This window comes from Carcharhinus amblyrhynchos, chromosome 7, assembly GCF_965287045.1.
Source record: "Carcharhinus amblyrhynchos chromosome 7, sCarAmb.v2.hapA, whole genome shotgun sequence".
NCBI lineage: Eukaryota > Metazoa > Chordata > Chondrichthyes > Carcharhiniformes > Carcharhinidae > Carcharhinus > Carcharhinus amblyrhynchos.
The window spans coordinates 110,384,883-110,406,715 of record NC_137330.1 but is presented as its reverse complement, the minus strand read 5'-3'; the positions used below and the strand labels follow the sequence as shown (position 1 = coordinate 110,406,715).

The window sequence follows — 21,833 nt, the reverse complement described above, 5'->3', positions numbered from 1 at the left end:
ATCCTATCAGTTTGCTGCCAGCACGGTTAGGTTATAATTAGCCCCATAAATCCTGCACTAGGAAAACACCACCCATAGTCAAAAGCTTTGTACAAATAGTTCAATGTTTATTTTAATAATTCTCTATTTTAAAGCTACCAACAAGAAGAAACTTGGATTTTGCAACAAATTGAAAAGTAGATTATTTTGATATTCCAACTTTCGTCCTTGACGCTTTCTTTTCTGATACTATGTTAACAATCCTCTAGTGTCTCGGCTAAGTGTCTACATTTTAACAGCATGAGCCAAGTTAGTGACTGTGTTTGGGGTTCCAACTGTCACTGATTGCTACTTGCACACTATCACATGGATGTTCTAACTCTTCCTGATCGATTTTTGTTTCTCCTCACAAAGGACAGCAAAGTGATTAGCACTGCTGTCGCACAGCGCCAGGAACTTGTGTTCAGTTCCTGGCTTGGGTCACTATCCATGCGCTGTCTGCATATTCTCCCCGTGTCTGAATGGGTTTCCTTCCACAGTCCAAGGATGTGCAGGTTAGGTGCGTAGCAATTCTAAATTCTCCCTCTCTGTACCTGAATAGGTGCTGAAGTGTGGTAACTGGGGGAATTTTCAGAGTAACTTCATTGCAGTGTTCATGTAAGCAGGGGATTTTCCTGTAGGTTCTGAATTTACCAGTACATCAGGGCAGTGCAATGATTTACTTGGAACATTTTATTTTTAAATCAGAAGATAGAGCACTATAATATAGAAAGAAGAATATCAGAATTTCTAAAAGGAATGTTTATGCCTGAATTATTAAAGGGAATGAGGGAGTGAGGTTAGAACAAGTGCCTCATGCAGAAAATTACTAGCACAGATCTGTTTTGGTGTTGTGAAATGGTGCGATTCCATGAACTAACTTTAAATCTTCACTATTTCTTCTCACAGTAGATCATTTGGGAATCCGTGAAGAGCTGAAAGAGAAGCTGCAGGATGTAATGACTGACAGGCATCTATTGACTCTGGGTAAAGCTCTGGGTGAAGGTAAGGTAATGAATAGAAACTTGCAATTTCCAGCCTGCCATAAATGGTATACGATTGGGAGAGCAGGATGTGAAGCCATTCTAAGATCTGGGCTCTTTCCCTCCCTTTCAGAGTTTTCGACACTGCCTTGTGAATTTGATTTGTCCTCCTTTTGCCACTTGTCTGTTTTGTGATGGCAATCAGCTAAATTGTCAGCTTTGCAACTCAGACACTTTCTGTAACTGTTGCCTCAACAGCTGTTGCTATTCTTGTTCTCCTGCATTGTTCTCAGGTTTTTAATCCATAACACTTTAAATAATTTAACTAGGGTAATGGGGATAGAATCTGGATGGGATTGTGGTCGATGCAGACTCGATGGAGCAAATGGCCTCCTGCACTGTAGGATTTTTTGGTTCCAAGTCATATGGGGTAGGCTGAGACAGATACAAACTGTACTACTCGTCTTGGGTGAGCCTATCAAAAAGTAAAACCAAAGAACTCTTTTGCAGCAAAGGTTGGTGCCATTGTTGGTACTGGGGAGATAAAAGTATTGCATTAAGTTTGTGGCTTAACGCGTTAAACTACTTTATCTAATTAAAGGTAACACTTGAAAGATTTTTCTAAACTTGAAACCTAATTTATTAAATAAAACACAATGAAGGTGGCAGTTGATGTGTTGCAGCTGTAGCATGTGGGAGCTGGTGGACACTGGTGTGAGCCACGGCAAACAAGTCTACACTAATCATCTGCATCTCAGGAATCTTCAGCTCAGAGTTAATGAGCTGATGTCCGAGCATCCAAGACTGAGATGCAGCAGGGATGGGGAAAGTTACTTGGATGTTTGTTCCAAGAGGCAATCACACCACTTTGGTTAGGTACTTGAGATTTGACCCATTGTCAGGGACAAGAGAGGCTAACTGTGAATGAGGCAGATATGGAGACCCAGAAGTTAGCAATGAAGGGTCTTCATCCCCCTGCAATTGTCCAATAGGTTTGAGGTTCTTGCAGCTTGTTTGGACGTGAAGAGAGAATGCAGGATGGATGAGCACATTGACCACAGCACCACAGTGCAGGAAGCCATTCAAGTGGGGGGAGTAAAGTGGAATATAGTTGTATTAGGAAACAGCATAGTCAGTAAGGTAGATACTGTTCTTTAAAGCTGAGACCATGAGTTCCAAGCTTAGCTGGTGCCAGGTTTAAGGGCAACTCTTCTGGGCTAGAGAGAATCTTGGAGTAGGAGACGCACCATGATTTGGGTAAGACAGACACTTTACTGAGGGAATATGAGCAGCTAGGGACTAAATTAAAAAGCAGAATGTGATGAACATGATAAAATCTACTTTACTACCTGAGCCATGAGCAAATTAACATAGTGTTGGTGTAAATAAGAATCAAAAGTTGAAGACGTGGCTGAAATATTGGTGAGGGTGAAATGGATTTCTGTTTTTGGGGCACCAGTAGCCGTACTAAGGAAGGAGAAAGCTGTACAAGTGTGATGGTCTTCATCTGAATGCACTTGGACCAATGTCCTGGCAAGTCATAGAGCTAGTTCTGCAGAGAGAAGTTTAAGTTAAATGATAGTGGGGTGGGGTGAGTGGTTTTGATGATTTAGAAAGTTAAAGAGAAAGGACAGGCTAGTGGTGCAGGTAATCATGATCTTAGAGGTGTGGATTTGTGGATGGACCATCAATAGATATATTTAGGGCTGAGAGACAGATTTTTGGTATCTTGTGGAATCGATGGATATCAAGAGCAGGTAGGAAAGTGGAGTTGAAATCCCAGGATCAACCTGTTCATACTGATTGGCAAAGCTGTGTGGTCTTCTATTTCATATGTTGGAGCAGAGTCGAAAGAGCTTTGCTCAACTGCTAAGGATGTTCGATAATGTGAATAGCTGAGGCGTATTATTTTAAGTATTGTGTTCACAGAATAGGGGAGAATTTACCGACAAATTAGTTTGGACAATGAATTAGTTTCCAAACGGTACTATGGATGTACCTACATCTCACAGAATCAGCAGTTCAAAAAGGTGGTGCATCACCACCTTCTCAAGGGCATGTAAGGATGGGCAATAAATGCCAGCAGCAGCCACATCCCATGAAAAAACATGGAAAGTTGCAGGGTGGAGGACAGGGCATGGGGGCTGAAGTGAAGAAATCTATTGCCCAGTGTTGCTACAGCTGTCAGACTGGAATGATCTGGGCCAATTTCAAACACAGATCACAGAGTTTAAATTCTGTTTCAAGATATGGGGCAATTTAAACCATATTCCTGGATGTCTTCATGCAGTCCAGGTACAAATTGATTACTTTAAGTTACTGCACATGCACAGATGAACAAAATGTTTAAAGGACATGCACTAAAATAAGTCACCCATGTACTCTAGAACAAAATTGAGCGGAATCTTGGTTCTGACCCATAAAACTCTGCAGCCATTTAGTCAAACTTGTAAAGATAATACATGTAAAGACCTGCGAATCAGTTTAAGTGGCTGATAGTGTAGGTTTATTAAGTAGGGCAAAAATGAGCCAATTTCCCACGGGGGCGGGGCAACTTTTACTCTGCTCTCTGATGTTAGCACAACTAATGCATGTGAGTTGTTTCAAATTCTGGATATGGAAACCTAATAGCTAATTAATTTTTATGTTCTATTTTCTTACAGGGGAGTTTGGCTCTGTCATGGAGGGACACATTAAACAGGCTGATGGCACCAGTCAGAAAGTAGCTGTTAAAACCATGAAACGTAAGGATGCCACCGCTGCAATAAGTAACAGGAAATAAAGAAAGGTCATGGGCGAAATTTTCCCATCCCGCCTGCCATGGGAATCGTAGCGAGCGGGACACGAACAGAGGTCCATTGACCTCGGGTGGGATTTTTCATTCTAGAGGCGAACGTAGCTGGAAAGTCCCGCTTCTTATGTATCTTTATGTTCTGTATTGCCTCTGACACAGGCTATAAACATGTATATAGAGAAAAGTTTTGAAAAATGAATCAACACTGAGCCCTGTTGGAACAGTTGAAAGATGACTAAAGATTTAATTGAAAAAATGATTTTAAGAAGGATTTGGAAAGTAAGTAGAGAAGGTGATATTAGGTTTTAGGGAGGTTTAGAAAGTGGGACCAAGCTAGCTGGGGACTTTGCTACCTGTGGTTGTATGATGGAAGGCTGGGATTGTAGGAATGCTCAACAAAGTAAAAAACACCGTCAAACCACTTGATATTCCACCAATCTTATAGTTGCTTGATAAAACTGTAATGGAATTATTAATCAATCTTAGCTGTCAAAATGTATCAGTTGGTCTCCGACAGCTCAGGATATGAGATTTGAAAACCCCGTTGCCAGAGAGGTTTGGGATTACCAAAGTTCAGAGTTATAGAGCTGAACTCAGCTAGTATGAGTCTTGGAAAGTGGCAAAACTAGGTTCGAGCAAGGTTATGAAGAATTTTGAACTGACACATTTTTAATTCCGTGAATTTGGCCAGGAAATTAGTGTGGTTCAGCAAGAAAGAGCTTGTTGAGTAAGCAGAACTTGATGTGGGGCAGGATATTGGCAACTGGGTTTTGTTGGAAAGGATGTGACCAATGAGAAGGAAATTGGAGAAATGGGCATGGTTAAGAGTTTAGGCGTGATTAAGAATTTATTTGTGTTTGAGAATATGGTAGGGGCAAGTACTGTCAATGTTGCAGCTGTGGAAATAAGCAGCCCTGGCGAAGCATAGAATGTGGGGTTTGAAACGTAATTGGTAAAAATTAACACACCAAGGTTTAACACACTCTGAAAAGTGGCTAGACAGGGGGATCGAATCAGAACTAAGAGAATGGAGCTCATGGCTGGGACCAAAAACAACAGCTTTCAACCTTTACGTTGTATAGTTGAAGGAAATTTGCCCTCATCATTATAAGTCCTGGGACATCATCTGTCAATGGGAGAAGAGAATGAAGCCATGCCTGCATCCCAATATGACCTCCAAGCCACTGCCAAGATCAAGAACACCCAAAGGGCGGCACAGTGGCATAGTGGTTAGCACTGCTGTGTCACAGCACCAGGGATCCGGGTTCAATTCCAGCTTTGGGTCACTGTGTGGAGGTTGCACATTCTCCCCATGTCTGTATGGATTTCCTCCGGGTGCTCCCACGCCAAAGATGTGTGGGTTCGGTTGTTTGGCCATGCTTAAATTGCCCCTTAATGTTAGGGGGACCAGCAGGGTAAATATGTGGGGTTACGCAGACAGGGCCTGTGTGGGATTGTTGTTGGTGCAGGCTGGATGGGCCAAATTGCCTCCTCCTGCACTGTAGGATTTTATTTGTATTGATTTTGGAAATAAAATCGTGCTGTTTTTGTTCTAGTGGATAACTTCTCACAAAGGGAGATTGAAGAATTTCTGAGTGAAGCAGCTTGCATGAAAGATTTTGATCATCCAAATGTCATTAAATTGTTAGGTATGGTATATTCTTTAATGTATCCCTATGATGTATAATAATCACATAATGCATTGTTCTTATTCCTTCATTAAACATGTGATAGTTTGGAATAGAGTGCCCGGGTTTGTTGTTGGTTCCTTGCCCGAGTGGGCATTGGTACTGATCACGTATAAGGCTTATTGTTCAGCATCAGCAGACTATTCCACTGTGGGAGCTTCCCTGCTGAGTACAAGGGTAGAACTTTTGCCCTGAAATGAGAGCAAGAATAGAGGTGGGCAAGTTCATAATTTCACAGCTCCTTCTGGCATGCAGTGTGCCAGTATCAATAGCCCTCGAGCCATTTGCCAGTTCAGGGGCTTGACTCCAAAAGAGAGAGGCGGGTCCTGCTGGGAGAAGTGTCGGCAGTAACAGCAGGGATGTGGCTGTCAGTGGGTTCCCTTTGCAAAGCCATGTGTCTTGATCATACAGAGTACTTTTGAACAAGGGACTTCCCACTACCTCCCACAAGAAGCCCACAAGCAACCCCAAAAGCATTTGCTTATTATGCTCACCCTAGGGTTAATTCCAAAAGGGTGGGATAAGGCCCTTAGATGGCCATTAATTACCCACTGGAGGATCTCAGTTGGCGGCGGGATAGGAAGATGGTCCATGGGCTTTCCCACCTCAGACTTAGTTGGGATGGAGGCAGGAAGGTGGCAGTTCCCTCAGCTGCCACCCCACTTCCCTGATTAAATGCCCCTCCTTCCATTTGGGGGTTTGGGGGGAGCACAAGATTCTGCCCTATAAATTCCACTTATTACCTTAGATGGAAAAGAGGCATGCAAGGGCTGAAATTTTCCTGCAGCCTTGCACAGTTGTCATCTCATAAATTATCATTAACACTTGGATTATGTTCCCGTTGCAATCGTATCCTGTGTGAATAACCTGAAAATAAAGTTGCTGCAAACTTTTTCCAGAAATACGTGGAAGCATAGAGAATGTTGGTTAGAAATTCATTAAAGTTTACTGAATAGGTGGTGGGGTAGGGGATGGTTGCATACATAAAATAAATTGAGGCTGGGGTGGGAGAAAATATGTATGCCATCAGTGAAGAATTGTAAATAGATTTGACTGTCCTTTTATTTAGGAGTCTGCTTGGAAATGAGCCCCAGGGAGCCGATTGCAAAACCTATGGTCATCCTGCCCTTCATGAAACACGGTGACTTGCACAGCTTCTTACTGCGCTCAAGGCATGAAGAAAATGCTGAAGTAAGTAAGGAAGTGTATAGAATTAACACAAATTGTCAGCTACACTGTTTACATGAAACTCTTATGTTAATGAAACCACCATTTTTTAGCTGGCTCCTGAATAGGCCCACTGTATCACTTGGAAAGCAGCGAGAAAGTCCATAAATCTCAATTGTGTATTTCCAGGAAATTCTCTGAGTGTGATTGTTCAAGCCACTGTCTGTTTTATGTAGTATGTAAGCTGTGTGAAGGGTATGATGAAAGAGGATTGGAAAATGGCCGGTAAAGAAATAGAGTTAATGTGAGCTATTTTTATTCAGTGCATTCTTATGCTTCATGTGTCAACTGATTATCTTTGTTCATTAATGCTGGAGTATCCTGAAGGAATCTTGGATAAAATGGTTTCAGGCCTTTTTATACAATTGTTCTCACTTTTTGTCTCTGTGCCTCTATACTGATTGATTTCTTATTCTGTGATTCAACCTGCATTTCAATTCATCCTGTTGTCTCTGAGTTCACTGCCTTTCTATTCTCCCTTAAAATTTTGTTTATGTAAACTCCCTGCCCCATATTCACAACCACCCCCTTGACCTGGCCAATTTATGTGGCCTTGCTGATCTCAGCGTATCAATCACATATAAAGCCATCGCAATCATTTCCTTGTATCACTGCACCCACATCCCCTTTTCTTCACTCAATCTAACATTCTTCTGTATCTGCCCCAGACAAGCTCTAACCCAATTCAATATTCCAACTGGCCACCTAGCTTTTTGGCCTTCTGTTCACCACAACAGATATCAGTCTGCTCAACCACACCCTCACTTCTAACTCTGATGCTCTTTTCCCCATTAAAACTGTTACGCTCTCTTACCCTAAAGGCAGCAGGGCTGATAGATAATGCGGTTAAGAAGGCACATATGATACTTGCCTTTATTAGCAGGGATGTTGTGATGGAGCTGTATTAAATGTTCATTGGGCTACAGTTGGAGTACTGTATAGTTCTGGTCGCTGCACAATAGAAAAGATGTGATTGCAGTAGAGAAGATGCAGAGGAGATTCACGAGGATGTTCCCTGGACTGGAGCGTTTCAGCTATGAAGAGTTGCTGACTTAGGCTGGGGTTGTTCCTTCGAGCTTGAGGGGAGAACCTGATTGAGATGTACAAAATTATGAGGGGGTATAGAAAGAACATAGAACAGTACAGCACAATACAAGCCCTTCGGCCCTTGATGTTGTGCCGAGCTTTGTCTAAAACCAAGACCAAGCTACCCTGCTCCCTATCATTCTGGAGTGCTCCATGTGCCTATCCAGTAACTGCTTGAAGGTTCCTAAAGTGTCCGATTCCACTATCACTGCAGGCAGTTCATTCCACACCCTCTCGGACATCCCTTCTATATCTCCAACAGTGAACCTTATAGTTATGCCCCCTACTAACAGCTACGTCCACCCGCGGAAATACTCTCTGAACGTCCACTCTATCTATCCCCCTCATCATCTTATAAACATCTTCCTCTGCTCTAAAGAGAAAAGCCCTAGCTCTCTCAGCCTTTCCTCATAAGACATACCCTCCAAACCAGGCAGCATCCTGGTAACTCTCCTCTCCACTCTCTCCAATGCTTCCACATCCTTATAGTGAGGTGACCAGAATTGACACAAATGCAGTCTCACCAAGATCCTGTACAGTTGCAGCATAACCCCACGGTTCTTAAACTCAGTCCCCCTGTTAATAAACGCTAACACACTATAAGCCTTCTTCACAGCTCTATCCATTTGAGTGGCAACCTTCACATTCCTCAGAACCTTGCTGTGACCCTGTAATCCACATTCAAATTTGTCCTACCAAAATGAATCACCTCGCACTTATCAGGGTTAAACTCTGTCTGCCACTTTTTGGCCCAGCTCTGCATCCTATCAACGTCTCTTTGCAGCCTGCAAGAGCCTCCACCTCATCCACTACTCCACCAATCTTAGTGTCGTCAGCACATTTACCAACACACCTTTCAGCCCCCTCCTCCAATTCATTGGTACAAATCAGAAATAGCAGAGGACCCAGCACTGACGCCTGTGGTACACCGCTGGTAACTGGCTTCCAGTCTGAAAATTTTCCTTCCACCACCACCCTCTGTCTTCTATGAGACAGCCAGTTACTTATCCAGTTGGCCAAATTTCACTCTATCCCACACATCCTTATCTTCTTCATGAGCCTACCATGGGAAACCTTATCAAATGCCTTACTAAAATCCATGTATCCAACATCAACTGCTCTACCTTCATCCACACACTTAGTTACTCCTCAAAGAATTCAATCAAATTTGTGAGGCAAGACTTACCCTTCATAAGGCTATGGAACAAGTGCTGGAAAATGGGATTAGAATAGATAGGTGCTTGATGGCCAGTGCAGACATGATGGGCAAAGGGGCTCTCTTTGTGCTGTAATTACGACTATGGCCTGAGCTACCATTTCCACCCCTAACCCAGGAAATTGTTTGAGGGTGAGTTTGTCGTCTCATTAAAACTGCCTCCACAACATTGCCGATCTCTGCCCTACCTCAGCTCAACTACTGCTGAATCCCTTTGTAGTCTCCAGTTTTGATTATTCCAATTCATTCTTTACAGCGTCCCCTTTACAACATTTTGGAGGTTATCCAAAATACTGCTACCCCTGTCCTTGCTCACACTTTGTACCGTTCACTCACTACCCTTCTGTGCTGACCTACATTGGCTTCCAGTTAAGCAACACCTTGATGTTGTAATTCTCATCCTTGTTGCAGATCCCTCCACGGTTTGGCCTTTTCTCTGTATTTGTAACCTCCTGTAGCCCCACAATCACCCCAAGTACCAACGGACTCGAGAACAACTTCTTCCCTGCTGGCGTCAGACTTTTGAATGGTCCTATCACATATTAAGCCAATATTTCTCTGCACCCTAGCTATGACCATGACACAATATCCTGCACCCTCTCCTTTCCTTCTCCTCTGTATACTCTCCGCATAATATATTTTGTCTGTATAGTGCACTTTTCACCGTATCCAGTACATGTGACAATAATATATCAAATCCAAGGTTCTGTGTTCCTCAAATTTTGGAGTATTGATCAACCTTGATTTTAATCAACGCACTTTTGGCGTTGTCTCTTCAGCTGCTGAGCCCTAAGTTGTGGAGTTGTCTCTGTAAACCCCTTTTTCCTCCATCATGATGCTCCTTAAACCCTACCTCTTTGACCAAGCTTTTGATGGTCTATGTCAAATCTCCTTAACTTGCTCTGTTATTTTTTATTTTGTAACATTCCTGTAAAGCCTCTTGGGATGTTTGATGTTATAAGCACTATATAAATGCTCTGTTGTTGTAAACCTTTTGCTATAACATTTCTTTTCCAGTATTTTCCACAGCAGACATTACTAAAATTCATGATCGACATCGCCAATGGAATGGAATACCTCAGTAAGAGAAATTTTCTGCACCGAGATCTAGCAGCTAGAAACTGCATGTGAGTAAAGTTTATAATGATATAAATGTGTGTTTTGTTTGTGTGTTTATTATATGTATCTCCCTTCATGGTTACCATTGCCTAACGCCTCCTATTGGACAAGATTTTCCACCTCCAATGGTGTGTTTCTCAGCAACAGAGATGGGACCATCCAGCCCAATAAAGGGATGTCCCTTTGTCTGCACCTTCTACCACCAGGGAACCTGCGGTGGGGATGGTCACCATTAGTGGGACCAGAACATTCTGCTGGCAGGAACTGCCAAAAAAATCTCACCCAATGTGTTTATAAAATCTAAACTCTTGGACTAATTTTTATTTCTGCATCTTTCGTTCATTCATTTAGTGATTCACTTTTAATCTCCCCAGTTCTATTTTAAAAACGGTGACGTGCAGGGAAATCAAAGCAACTGCTTCCCTTGCTTCTAGTCATGACCCTTAAAAACTTTAAGCTCTCTCCAAATCTTCATTCACTTGTGATTTGTGCCCTGCTATAAAAATTATTATTCTGCTTATGTTGATTTTATTCCATCAAACTCATTCAGTTGCTGATAAATTCCTGATAATGACTATTGCTCCATGAAGCTGCCTTATAATTGAACTAGTTTGCACAGGCAGTAGCATCATGTCGCTACAAAGGTGCTTTCAACCCATGTATTATGTAAAAGAACAAAAACAGGAAATGCTGGAGGAATTCAGTAGATCTGACACTATCTGTGGAGAGAGAACAGAGCTAACATTTTTAGTCTGTATGATCCAGAAGAGCTCTGACAAATGGCAATCCGGGGTTATTGGGGGCATACAAGAAAGTGGAGTTGAGACCAATCCGATCAGCCATGATATTATTGAAAGGTGGAGCAGGTTTAAAGGGCTGAATGGCCTATTCCACTGGAAGTCATATGTTCCTATTACACTGGGATGTCAGCCTTGGTTTTTGTGTTCAAGTCCGAGAGTGGGAATTGAACCTGGAACCTCTAACTCGTGAGTGTGTTACCAATTGAGCCAAAGCTAATATCTAATATTTAGAGCTACAGGAGCTATTGCTCCCTGGTTGTTTCTAGAGAATTCCTTGAGGGCTGGTTTGTCCCCACAGCCATCCATCAGAATTTATATCCTACAGAACTGAGTTGATTAGCCGATTGTTACTGATCCCATGCATGTGACAAACAAATGTTCATGTTTTTCTATTATGTAATGATTCTACAGGTTACGTATTGATATGACGGTGTGTGTGGCAGACTTTGGCTTATCCAAGAAGATTTACAGTGGGGACTATTACAGACAGGGTCGGATTGCTAAGATGCCAGTAAAATGGATTGCTCTAGAGAGCCTTGCTGATCGAGTTTTCACAGTTAAAAGTGATGTGGTACGTTTCCAAGAAGTGTGCCTTATATACAAAATATATTACAGATGCATAATTTGTGCTTTATCATTCTCTTCAGACATTTACTATGATCCTAATCAAAATCACGAATGATGTTCTCTGTGACTGTGATTGCTTCGCCTCCTCAACTTGTTTGCAGCTATTGACGTTATTGATCATATCATCCTCAACTTTTGTTATCCAGCCTATTTATCCAATGTTTCACCCCTGCACCCTCACCTCTCTGATGTCATAGGACCTTTCCTTGGTTCACTCTACTTCTTTATCTGCATGCTACCCCTTCGCAATATCATTCACATATATAGGCTTATCTTTCACTAATCATCTGCCTACTCCATAACTTTCTCAGTCACTCCTCTGCCTCAGTGCTGTCAAGCTGCTTGCCTGACTTCCAATTCTGGAATAATTGTAACTTCCTCCACCTAATTATTGTGAAGACCAAAACAATTGTCTGGGGGGGATGGTAGCTCCTCAGCAACTGCACAACATTTTTACTTCTGATTCCATTCCCCTCCCTGCCCCAGACTTTATCAAGCTGTTTGGAACCCTTGTGTCCGATTTGACCTGCAGCTGAGCTGCTGACCCCACAACATCTACAAAGATGGCTTACTCCCACTGCTAGGCCCATCACTTAGTTCCACCCTTCTGTCCATCTGCAACTGAACAGTTTTCCTGGTTTTTTGCCATCTGTGCACACAACTGTTCCACCAATCTCCAGACTTGTTCCTCTTCCTCCACTCTGTAAACTTTGGAACAACCAAAACTTTGCTGCCTGTATTCTCTATCACATTGATTCCTGTTCACTCTCATACACACCCTGACTGCCCTAAATTGGCTTCTGGTCGCCAACACCATCCAATTCAAAATGCTCATCCTTGATGATCTTGCACTTTTCTAATTTCTATAACTTACCTGCTGGCCACTGGGGTTCCCTGCTGGCCCACCCGCTGTCCTCCCTGCGGCTGGCCTGCCCTCCCCGTCAGGCCGCCCTCCCTGCTGCCTACCACACTCCCCGTTGCCCCATTCCCCCAGACTCGAACCCTTCATTCTTCACTCTTTGGCACCCTGCCAGTTGTCTCCCCCTCACCCCCTTCCAAAGACCCCCTCACCCTCAACCGTTAGCAGTGCAGCTTCAGCCATTTGAATGTCACTCTTTGGAACTCCAATTCTGAGCTCCTCCTCTCCTCCTGAAGACACATCTTCAAAGTGACGTATTTGGTTGTATGTTGTTCTTACGCATCTCCTGCAGACAGGGTCATTGACCTTGCACAGGGAATAAGGAGTGATGTGGGAAACCTAAAAACTGAAGCACATGTTTTTTCTTTGCTGTGTTTTGCTGACCTTGGAATGATTTGGAGGCAGTATTTTCATTGAAGGGTCAGATTACATTTCAAACCACAAGAGACACGTACTCTAACCAAGATTAGATTGCTACCTTGAAGTCGCTTTGTGCTCGTTTTCAAACCAATTACTCTGCTGCTTTTAATTTGATGTTGGGTTTTTGATCTTTTTGTGGTACATTTGGAAGAGATTTTCCATCACACCCTTCAAGGCAAACAGCAAAACAAGCAATGAAAGTCACCAGATCACATTTCTCTCTCTTTACAGTCCGCACTGCAGCATCTAGCTGTTTCTGTGATTCCGGCTCCGCATGAGCATTCCTTGTAAGAAAGAGAAATTCCAAATGAGGAACTCTCAATTTGTGTCTCATCAGTCTGAAGCTGTGCCTTTCTGTCTCGCGATCACGAGTGATTTTCCATCTTCACTTGGGCATTGCCAAACATTGCTACAGTTTCAAACTCCACTTGTTGTGAGGAGGAAGCAATGGCCTAGTGGTGTTATCACTAGATATTAATTCAGAGATTCAGCTGTTGCTCTGGGGACCCGAGTTTGAATCCTGCCATGGCAGAATTTGAATTCAATAAAAAAATCTGGAATTAAAGCTGTCTGGAATTAAGACCATGAAATTGTTGCCGATTGTCGGAAAAATCCATCTGGTTCACTGGTGTCCTTTAGGGTAGGAAATCTGCTGTCCTTACCTGGTCTGGCCTACATGTGACTCCGCGCAATGTAGCCAGCCAGTAATGCCCGTGTCCCATGAATGAATAGAAAAAAAATTCCTTGTCGTCATTTTTATTCAGCTTTGTCTCTGAGAAGCAACTCATGTTCCTGGGCTGAGGGAGCACAGTGCAACACGCCTGAGATTATTCACATTGCAAACTGAAATATTGCAAAGGTGCTGAGAATCGAGCCTACTGAAGAGTGTAACTGGAATGCCTCAGAGAGGAGGGGAAGTGGGCTATCATCCAGCTGGCCCAGATGGTCAGGATGGTTGGATCACTTATTGGCCTTGGACCTCAGTGCTGCGGTGGGCCGGGATTGATTTTCTGCAAGTAATTTATGTCATGCAGCTATCTGCCAATCAGTGCACTTAACTGGAGAATTTGTATTTTGTAACCATTTATTGCAATAAATCATTGTGCATTTTTCAGGAGAAATTACTTCAATTTCAGTTATGACTTCAGTGTGCTGCAGTTGGGAGGGATGATTTTTAAATAAGCTCTGCTTGCTAGTTGTTGTAAAGTACGCTTGTGTACTGAGAGTTTTGACATGTGGTATGAGTGTGAGTCCGCCTCCGCTCCAACTGAAGTGACACAGTGGTGTCAACAGACACTCTGTTATTGTAATGCCGTTTCAAACAGCTGGTTAGATGGAAGATGAGTCTCAGTGTCTAGTCCTCCTATACCATCATATGTCAGTTCTGAATCACAGAAGGAGGCCTTTTGGCCCATCGAGTAAGCAGTGACTCTCTGATCTGGTCCCATTCCCCCGTCTTATCCTTGTAACCTTGCTGATTCTTTCTTTTCCGATAACAATGCAGTTCCCTTCTGAATACCTTGATTGAACCTGCCTCCACCATCCTTTTGAGAAGTTTGTTCCAAACTCTAACCATTGTCTGGGTGAAAAAATTGAATGCAGTAGATGAGCAAAAAAAAGCATGTAAAGGCCATAGAGACCGCAGCAATGCTGAAACATTGTTCATTAGTGCCATACTTCCCCAATGAGGGATCAAGGAAAGTCGAATATAGAAATCTAAAGAAAAAGTGAGCGCCAGAGAGCAGTGTAGCAGTTTGGTGCAGAAATCCTGAGTGGGACAGGGAGTTCAATGGTAATAGTGCATCAGTGAATGAGACTCATGGAATGAATAGTATTTTAAAAAATGTAAAGATTGTCTAAATGAATGTCTGAAGCATTCATAACAGAATAGATGAACTCTTGGCACAAATGGTGATATTTACCACTGTAAAGAAATGGCTACAACATGACCAAAGTTGGAGAGTATTCCAGGGTATACAATATTCTGAAAATACAGAAAGAATGGAGAAGGAGTAGCCCTGATAGTAAAGGATGACATAAGGATGTGAGTAGAAAGAGTTCTAGTTCAGAATAGAATCGGTATTCGTGGAGTTTGACGAAAAACGAGGTTCGGAAGACACTGGTGGAAGTAGTTTCTAGGGCCCCTAACTATATTTACAATATTACACAGACCATTAAACAAGAAATTATCGGATCTTGTAATGTAATACTTGTGAGCAACTTAAATCTCATTATAGACTGGAAAAATCAAATTGGCAAAGACAGGTCTGAAAGATGAGTTTGCAGAATGCTTTGGTGACAGTGTCTTGAAATAATATGCTCTGGAACCAACGAGGGATAAAGCTGTTTTAGGTCTACAATTATGCAATAGGGCAGGTTTAATTATTAACCGCATATTAAAAAAGCCTCTAGGAAATTAATTATAACATAACCGAATTACATATTCGGTTTGAGAATGGCATTGTTGTCTCAGACAAGATTAAATTTAAACACAGCTAATTACACACGTATGAGCGGAGATCTGACTACAGTTGTTTGTTACAGTGACCAGCGATCACCATTTTTTAAAATTGATTGTGTCGGTGATTTATTTTTAAAAATCGCTTTTAAAAAATATGGATTATTTTAGATATGCTGGATTGTGGTTGCAAAGTACTGTAAGAATAATTTGGGATGGGCTGTCAAAGAGATAACTGTCTCCATTAAGATTTTTCAGTTTTTTCCAGGACAGTACCGGCTTTTCATTAAACATCCTAGTGCCCCTCATCAATTGCTTGAAATAGCCCAAATGTCCTAGTTTACAGTTTTCCCTCTTTACGTGAACCATCAGAGATTTCCCTCACCCCTTCACGTTTCTGTGCAACATCAGTGTCTTATCTCTTTACTTCCCCTCCCCTTTACCTCGCACTCCCATTTAATGTCAGCAAACAAAAAAAAGCCCTTTTGATCGCACGATGCAAATGGGAATACTGCCCTTTTGCTGACCATTTAAGTGGTTGTGGCGGGACATTCCTACCATTGCTGAAATCCTTCTCGGCAATATCCAGAATCGACCCCTGGAGACGAATTATTTTTCCCCAAAATGGACTGAGGCAGCTTTTTGTTACTCAGTTGGTTCGTGTATAAACAGAGCTGAGGCAGAGGGTCAACCATGAATGGTGCAGTGGCCTGGAGGAACTGTATGTCTGTTACTGTTCGTGTTTCTTGTGTGTTCTCATATTCTTATGGATGAGGTTTAAAATATCAGTTAGTTTCAACTTAAAAATCTGAAACTTGTTGGGCACATAAATAGAGTTTTGGTCAAGTTTATCTTTCAATTTCATTAATATGTGTAAATTTCCTATCACTATAGTATGATAAGTGCTACTGTTGTATGTTCCTGAAGGTTGAAGAGTCATGTCTTCTGGGAATTTGACCCATATGTTGGAATGGAAAGAAATCTGTCTACATTTTATGTCAGTTCATGAAGTGAACCGCTCTGTATTGACACTGTTTCAATGACCTCCTTTTGTCTGTTTCTAGTGGGCTTTTGGAGTCACAATGTGGGAGATTGTTACCCGAGGGATGACCCCTTACCCAGGAATACAGAATCATGAGATTTATGACTATCTGCAAGCAGGTCACAGGTTGAAACAGCCTTCAGACTGCTTGGATGAGCTGTGAGTATTTCATGTAACTGTGGCCTGAACCTTTGTTTTCACATAAAATAAATTGACCTCCATTAATTTGTCAGAATTTTGGTTCATTAAAGAACTTGTGACACATTTAGAGTTTCTGCTCTCTGTTGCGCAAGGTGCAGTGCAGCCAACAAAATGACACTCAAATTTAGCGTCATTCAGAGAAGATCAAGTAAGTTCCTGAACCTGGCACTGCCAATAAAAGTCTGCAGTCAAAGGGAGCATAAACCAGAGATGAACCTTACAATATTGCAATTAAAAATCTGCGATCGGTGCTTCTTCCTGACATCCCAAGGGTCTGGATTTTATCATTATGGGTGTAAAATGCCAATGGAAAATTGGGGGTTAAGTACCCATCTTTTTCCTGCGATCTGCAAACAACAATAAATTTGGCAGGTGGCCTGCTCATCCAGAGGCCAGTTGTGCCACTTAAATTTAAGCTCATTTATTCGTGACACAAGTAGACTGACCCGAAGTTATTGTGAAAATCCCCTAGTCGCCACACTCTGGCACCTGTTCAGGTACACTGAGGGAGAATTTAGGATGGCCAATGCACCTAACCAACATGGTTTTTGGACTGTGGGAGGAAACTGGAGCACCCAGAGTAAAGCCACACAAACACAGAGAATGTGTAGACTCCATATGGTCACCCAAGCTGGGAATTGAACCCAGGTCCCTGGCACTGTAAGGCCAGCAATGGGTGGACCATCTGTCACATGGGGAGACTGCTTGGTGAACCCTGGTGTCCTCCCTACAGGCTTGTTGATTGGAGGCCCTCTGAATTGGGAACTCTGCGACAGCAATAATCACCCCCATGGTAAGGTCGATCCCTGCCCTTGCTAACTCCCTGACACTTCTTTGCCAAAGCTTACCTGATCCTTAACCCCATTTGCCTTGCTGCAATGGGAGTGTCTTTCGCTGCATCCTCTTGGCTCGGTGCAGTCCCAGCATTGGCCACCACTCCCAGTGGTGCTGCTGGGTCAAAAGAGCTGCCATCCCTCCAATTATCCATCAGTTCGTGGAAGTGGATTCTTGTCCTTTAAAGGGTTCTCCTAAGGTGTGTTTGGGTCTTTTCAAATGCCCACATTGGCATTGCCCCACACCCCCCACTTACTGGCCTGTCTTCGGGTCCAACGTGGTGACTTCAGATTGCCCATTATTACCCATTCTGCTGACATGTAGCAGTCAGTAAAGGAAATCTTAGCAATACAGGTGTTGAGAGCCAATTTTGAGCATGGCAGGTTCCCACAGGTAGTAAATGAAGTGTTTGGCCAATTGATTAGTTTTAGTGGTGCGAATGTTGGTTGGAACATCAGGAGAACTGTCTACCCTTTTTCAATCCAACTCAGATCCAACTGACCAACTCTTTTGAGAGACATAATCTCTAACAACAGTGACTCCCTCAGTACTGCACTGATGTGTCAGTTCAAGTTAAATGCCCATGTTCTAGACTGGGGCTTGAACTTGCAGCCCTTCCAATGGAAGGTTTGAGGGCAAACGCTGGGTCAAGTTAATACTTGCTGTGAGTAACCTTGATGAAGAACTACAATTTATAGTGCAAGAAACTACTAAATGGAAAGGGAAGGGAAAACAAAGAGAAGCAAGAAACTGTGACCTGTAATTTACAGGTTAGATTTAAATATCCTCTGTTATTGAAGGAAAAATTGAGTGTAGGAGGAAAAATGTGTTGGGAACAAAGCCTGATACAAAATTTAGCAATGGCCCTAAAGCAGCTTGCACCAATTGGACTACTCCCTTGAATTTTACTGAACAATTGGATATTTTGGCCTAGTAGTATTATCGCCAGGGTATTAATCCAGAAACTTAGCTCATGTTCTGGGGATCGGAGTTCGAATGGCAGATGGTGGAATTTGAATTCAATAAAAAAAAATCTGGAATTAAGAATCTACTGATGAATGTGAAACCTTTGTCAATTGTCAGAAAAACCCATCTGGTTCACTAATGTCCTTTAGGGAAGGAAATCTGCTGTCCTTAGCCGGTCTGGCCTATATGTGACTCCAGAGCCACAGCAATGTGGTTGACTCTCAACTGCCCTTGGGCAACTAGGGATGGGCAATAAAAGCTGGCCAGCCAGCAACACCATACCCTGCAAATGAATAACTATATTACTGAAAATTGTGTTTACTTCGAATCTTAATGAATTTTCTCTGTTCATTTTCAGGTATGGGATTATGTATTCTTGTTGGCGAACTGATCCTGCAGATAGGCCGACCTTTGCCAATTTAAAAGAGTTTCTCATCAAATTTTTAGAGAAATTGCCTGAAGTCCAAAGCAAAGAAGACATCATTTATGTCAATACAGGCATGCCTAAAGAGGAGAGCCATCTGACTGAAGACCCTGTGTTCTCCAATGTGGACATGTGCGATTCCAATAAAGCAGCATCCTGTAGTCCAAGGCCTGCAGACACTACTGTCACTGTGGAACTTCATGAAGTCATAGATGTGGAAGACAGATATATCATATCTGAGACCTCTGAAGAGCAATTGAACACATTAGATGTAAAAACACCTTTGTTGAATGGAGTTGCCCAAAATAATGGGACGGCATTGCTCACAACTGGACCCCACTCTGGGGATATTCCATATGCTGATGATTCTTCTGTTGACTCCGTTATGATGGTATGAAGGATAAAGGACTGCTCGGGAACTTGATAACAATTCTGCTTGTTGCTGGACAGACCTGAAGTTCTGCCTCAATGAGTGCCGCCAGACCCAAGTATATTTTCCTATTTTTTTTAAACAGAAAAAAGGAATCAACGAATGTTGATACTACGATGAATTCCACAAGTGTGCTTTAAATTAGTCATTAGCTCATCCAAGAGCGGTCTTTTCACCAGTCCAATGTTTGGGTCATGGTGTTGAATCAGGGATCATTTGTATATTTGTACACATTTCCTTTCTGGTTCTGAGGATTTTCAGGGCATTGAAATGATTTATGGAGTGCTTGAACTGTCTAACAGGTTTTTTTTAAATGCAGTATTTACTATTAGAGGTCTTGCAATATATGCATTATTTTTTCACACGCAGAACTGTGTTTTCACATGAGTTGATTATGACCAGTATTGAATAAAGCAGTGACCATTTCTCATAACCGCAGCGCAGGGAGCGATGTGAAAGACCATCTAGCCCACCCTCATTCATCTGCTCACTGCACAATGCAGTTCCAGTCTCCCCTTCCATCCCCAAACCACAGCTCCAATTCCCTTATACATGCCTGTAAGATTTTTGTCTCGGTTGGCTCATGTGGACGTATATGCCATATGTTGGCACGGTGGCACAATGGTTAGCACTACTGCCTCACAGGGCCAGCGACCTGGATTCGATTCTGGCCTCAGGTCACTCAGATGTGGGCTTTGCACATTCTCCTCAAGTCTGTGTGTTTCCTCCAGGTGGTCTGGTTTCCTCCCACAGTCTGAAAATGTGCAGGTTAGGTGCATTGGTCATGCTAAATTGCCCCTTCATTGTCCCAAGATGTGTAGGTTAGGGGGATTGGCACAGTAAATACTTGGGGTTACAGGGTCTAGGTTGAATGCTCTGTCAGAGTCACAGTGCAGACTCAGTAGGCTGAATGGCCTCCTTCTGCACTGTAGGATTCAATGATTAAAAAAAATACAATGTTTGCTTATTACTTGAGTGAGGAAGAAAGTTGTGATGCCAATACTACACTTCCTTTCCCTAGTTCAAATCTGTGCCTCTGAAGTTTGCAGTCAGAGTTTAATTTTAAGTATTATATGAAAATTCTTGTAATTAAGTTCTATTAATACTTTCCATAAATATTTAAGATTTTAGAGTGGAATTGTTTTATTTCCTCAAAGTTCATTGGACTGGTTAATGTCCAGTTTCGGCTGCTTTTTAAATAGGTGGTCATGTGAACAAACTAAAGAGCCATCCAAGCTAAAAATACAAAAGGAGGTCTATCAGCTCATCCTATTTGGACTATCAGGCTGCTAGAGCAATCCAAATCTTATCCGTTATCCTGACACAGTACTAAGGCATAAATACCCAGGGAGGCAAAGTGAGAGTGACTGTCCGAGATATCAGGGAAGTATTTTGATCAAGTGTAGCATCAAGGAGTCCAAGCAATACTGAAATCAATGAGAATCAGGATAAAACTCTTCACTTCCTGTCATACCTAGAACAAAAGAAAATGATTGTGGTTAGTGGAGGCCAATCATCTCAGCCCCAGGACATCACTAAGAGTTTCTCAGGGTTTTTCCAAACTTCTTCAGCTGCTTCATCCATTACCTTTCCACTATCATAAAGTCAGAGGTTGGGATGTTTGCTAACGATTACACAGTGTTCATTTCCAACTCCCAACAAGGTAAAACTTGGGCTGATAAGTGGCATGTTATATTTGCACCACATGAGTGCCAGACAATGACCATCTCCCCTTGGTATTTTAAATGGCATTACCCATCTTCAAGATCATGAATGGGGCAGTCAGTGCCATAGAGGGAAATGATGGGTCTTGTTCATTTAACTGTTACTAAGTGCCAGCTTGGCATATTGGCACAGTGGTTAGCACTGCTGGTTCTCAGCACCACAGACCCAGGTTCGATTCCCGGCTTAGAACAAAGAACAATCCAGCACGGGAAACAGGCCCTTCGGCCCAATGAGCCCGCGCCGCCGCATCTTCCTACACCTACCCTGCCCTGTGTGTATGTGAGTGGAACCCCTAATGTAGCCAGATTCAGGGGAGAATAGTGTCAATTTGGTAAAACCAATCAGCCTAAGAGCACATCTTTGGGGTGTGGGAGGAAACCGGAGCACCCGGAGGAAACCCACGCAGCCACAGGGAGAATGTGCAAACTCCAACAGACACAGGTCCAAATCCATGTATCTGCACAGCTAGCAGTGATAGTCACTGAGCTGTTGTGGCGCCCGTCTGCTGGTCTGGGATTAAGCGCACACAACAACACGAAGTACTAGGCCACTCCCGGAACCTCCAAGAGCAGCCCACGCACGACCCACCGTGTGCATGCCCCTCATTTGACAACAAAGTGGACCGACACCTGTGGAATAAAAAGACAAAACATTAACATGTAATACTACATTTCCAGTGTCGTCCTGAGGCTCTGACCCTATTTAATACACTCTACTGTAACCCTCCATCCTTGTTTCGCTCATGTGTCTATCTAAGCAAACCTTAAACAAGTCCAACGTGCCTGCCTCCACCACCCTACTCGGTAGCACGTTCCATACCCCCTCGACCCTCTGCGTGAAAAACCTTCCTCTCGTA

At 42.7% G+C, this 21,833-nt stretch overlaps 1 protein-coding gene across 1 annotated transcript in view; it reads left to right on the top strand.

Moving 5' to 3' along the window:
- Window positions 1-21,215, top strand: part of mertka (c-mer proto-oncogene tyrosine kinase a) — a 127,330-nt gene extending 106,115 nt beyond the window's left edge. Inside the window, exons 12-19 of the mRNA XM_080193392.1 lie at window positions 928-1,023; window positions 3,665-3,745; window positions 5,352-5,444; window positions 6,553-6,674; window positions 10,030-10,139; window positions 11,343-11,502; window positions 16,420-16,556; window positions 18,757-21,215. Coding sequence (XP_080049518.1) covers window positions 928-1,023; window positions 3,665-3,745; window positions 5,352-5,444; window positions 6,553-6,674; window positions 10,030-10,139; window positions 11,343-11,502; window positions 16,420-16,556; window positions 18,757-19,219 — 1,262 coding nt within the window. The 3' untranslated portion in view covers window positions 19,220-21,215. The remainder of the gene's footprint in view (window positions 1-927; window positions 1,024-3,664; window positions 3,746-5,351; window positions 5,445-6,552; window positions 6,675-10,029; window positions 10,140-11,342; window positions 11,503-16,419; window positions 16,557-18,756) is intronic.
- The last annotated feature ends 618 nt before the right edge of the window (window positions 21,216-21,833 follow it).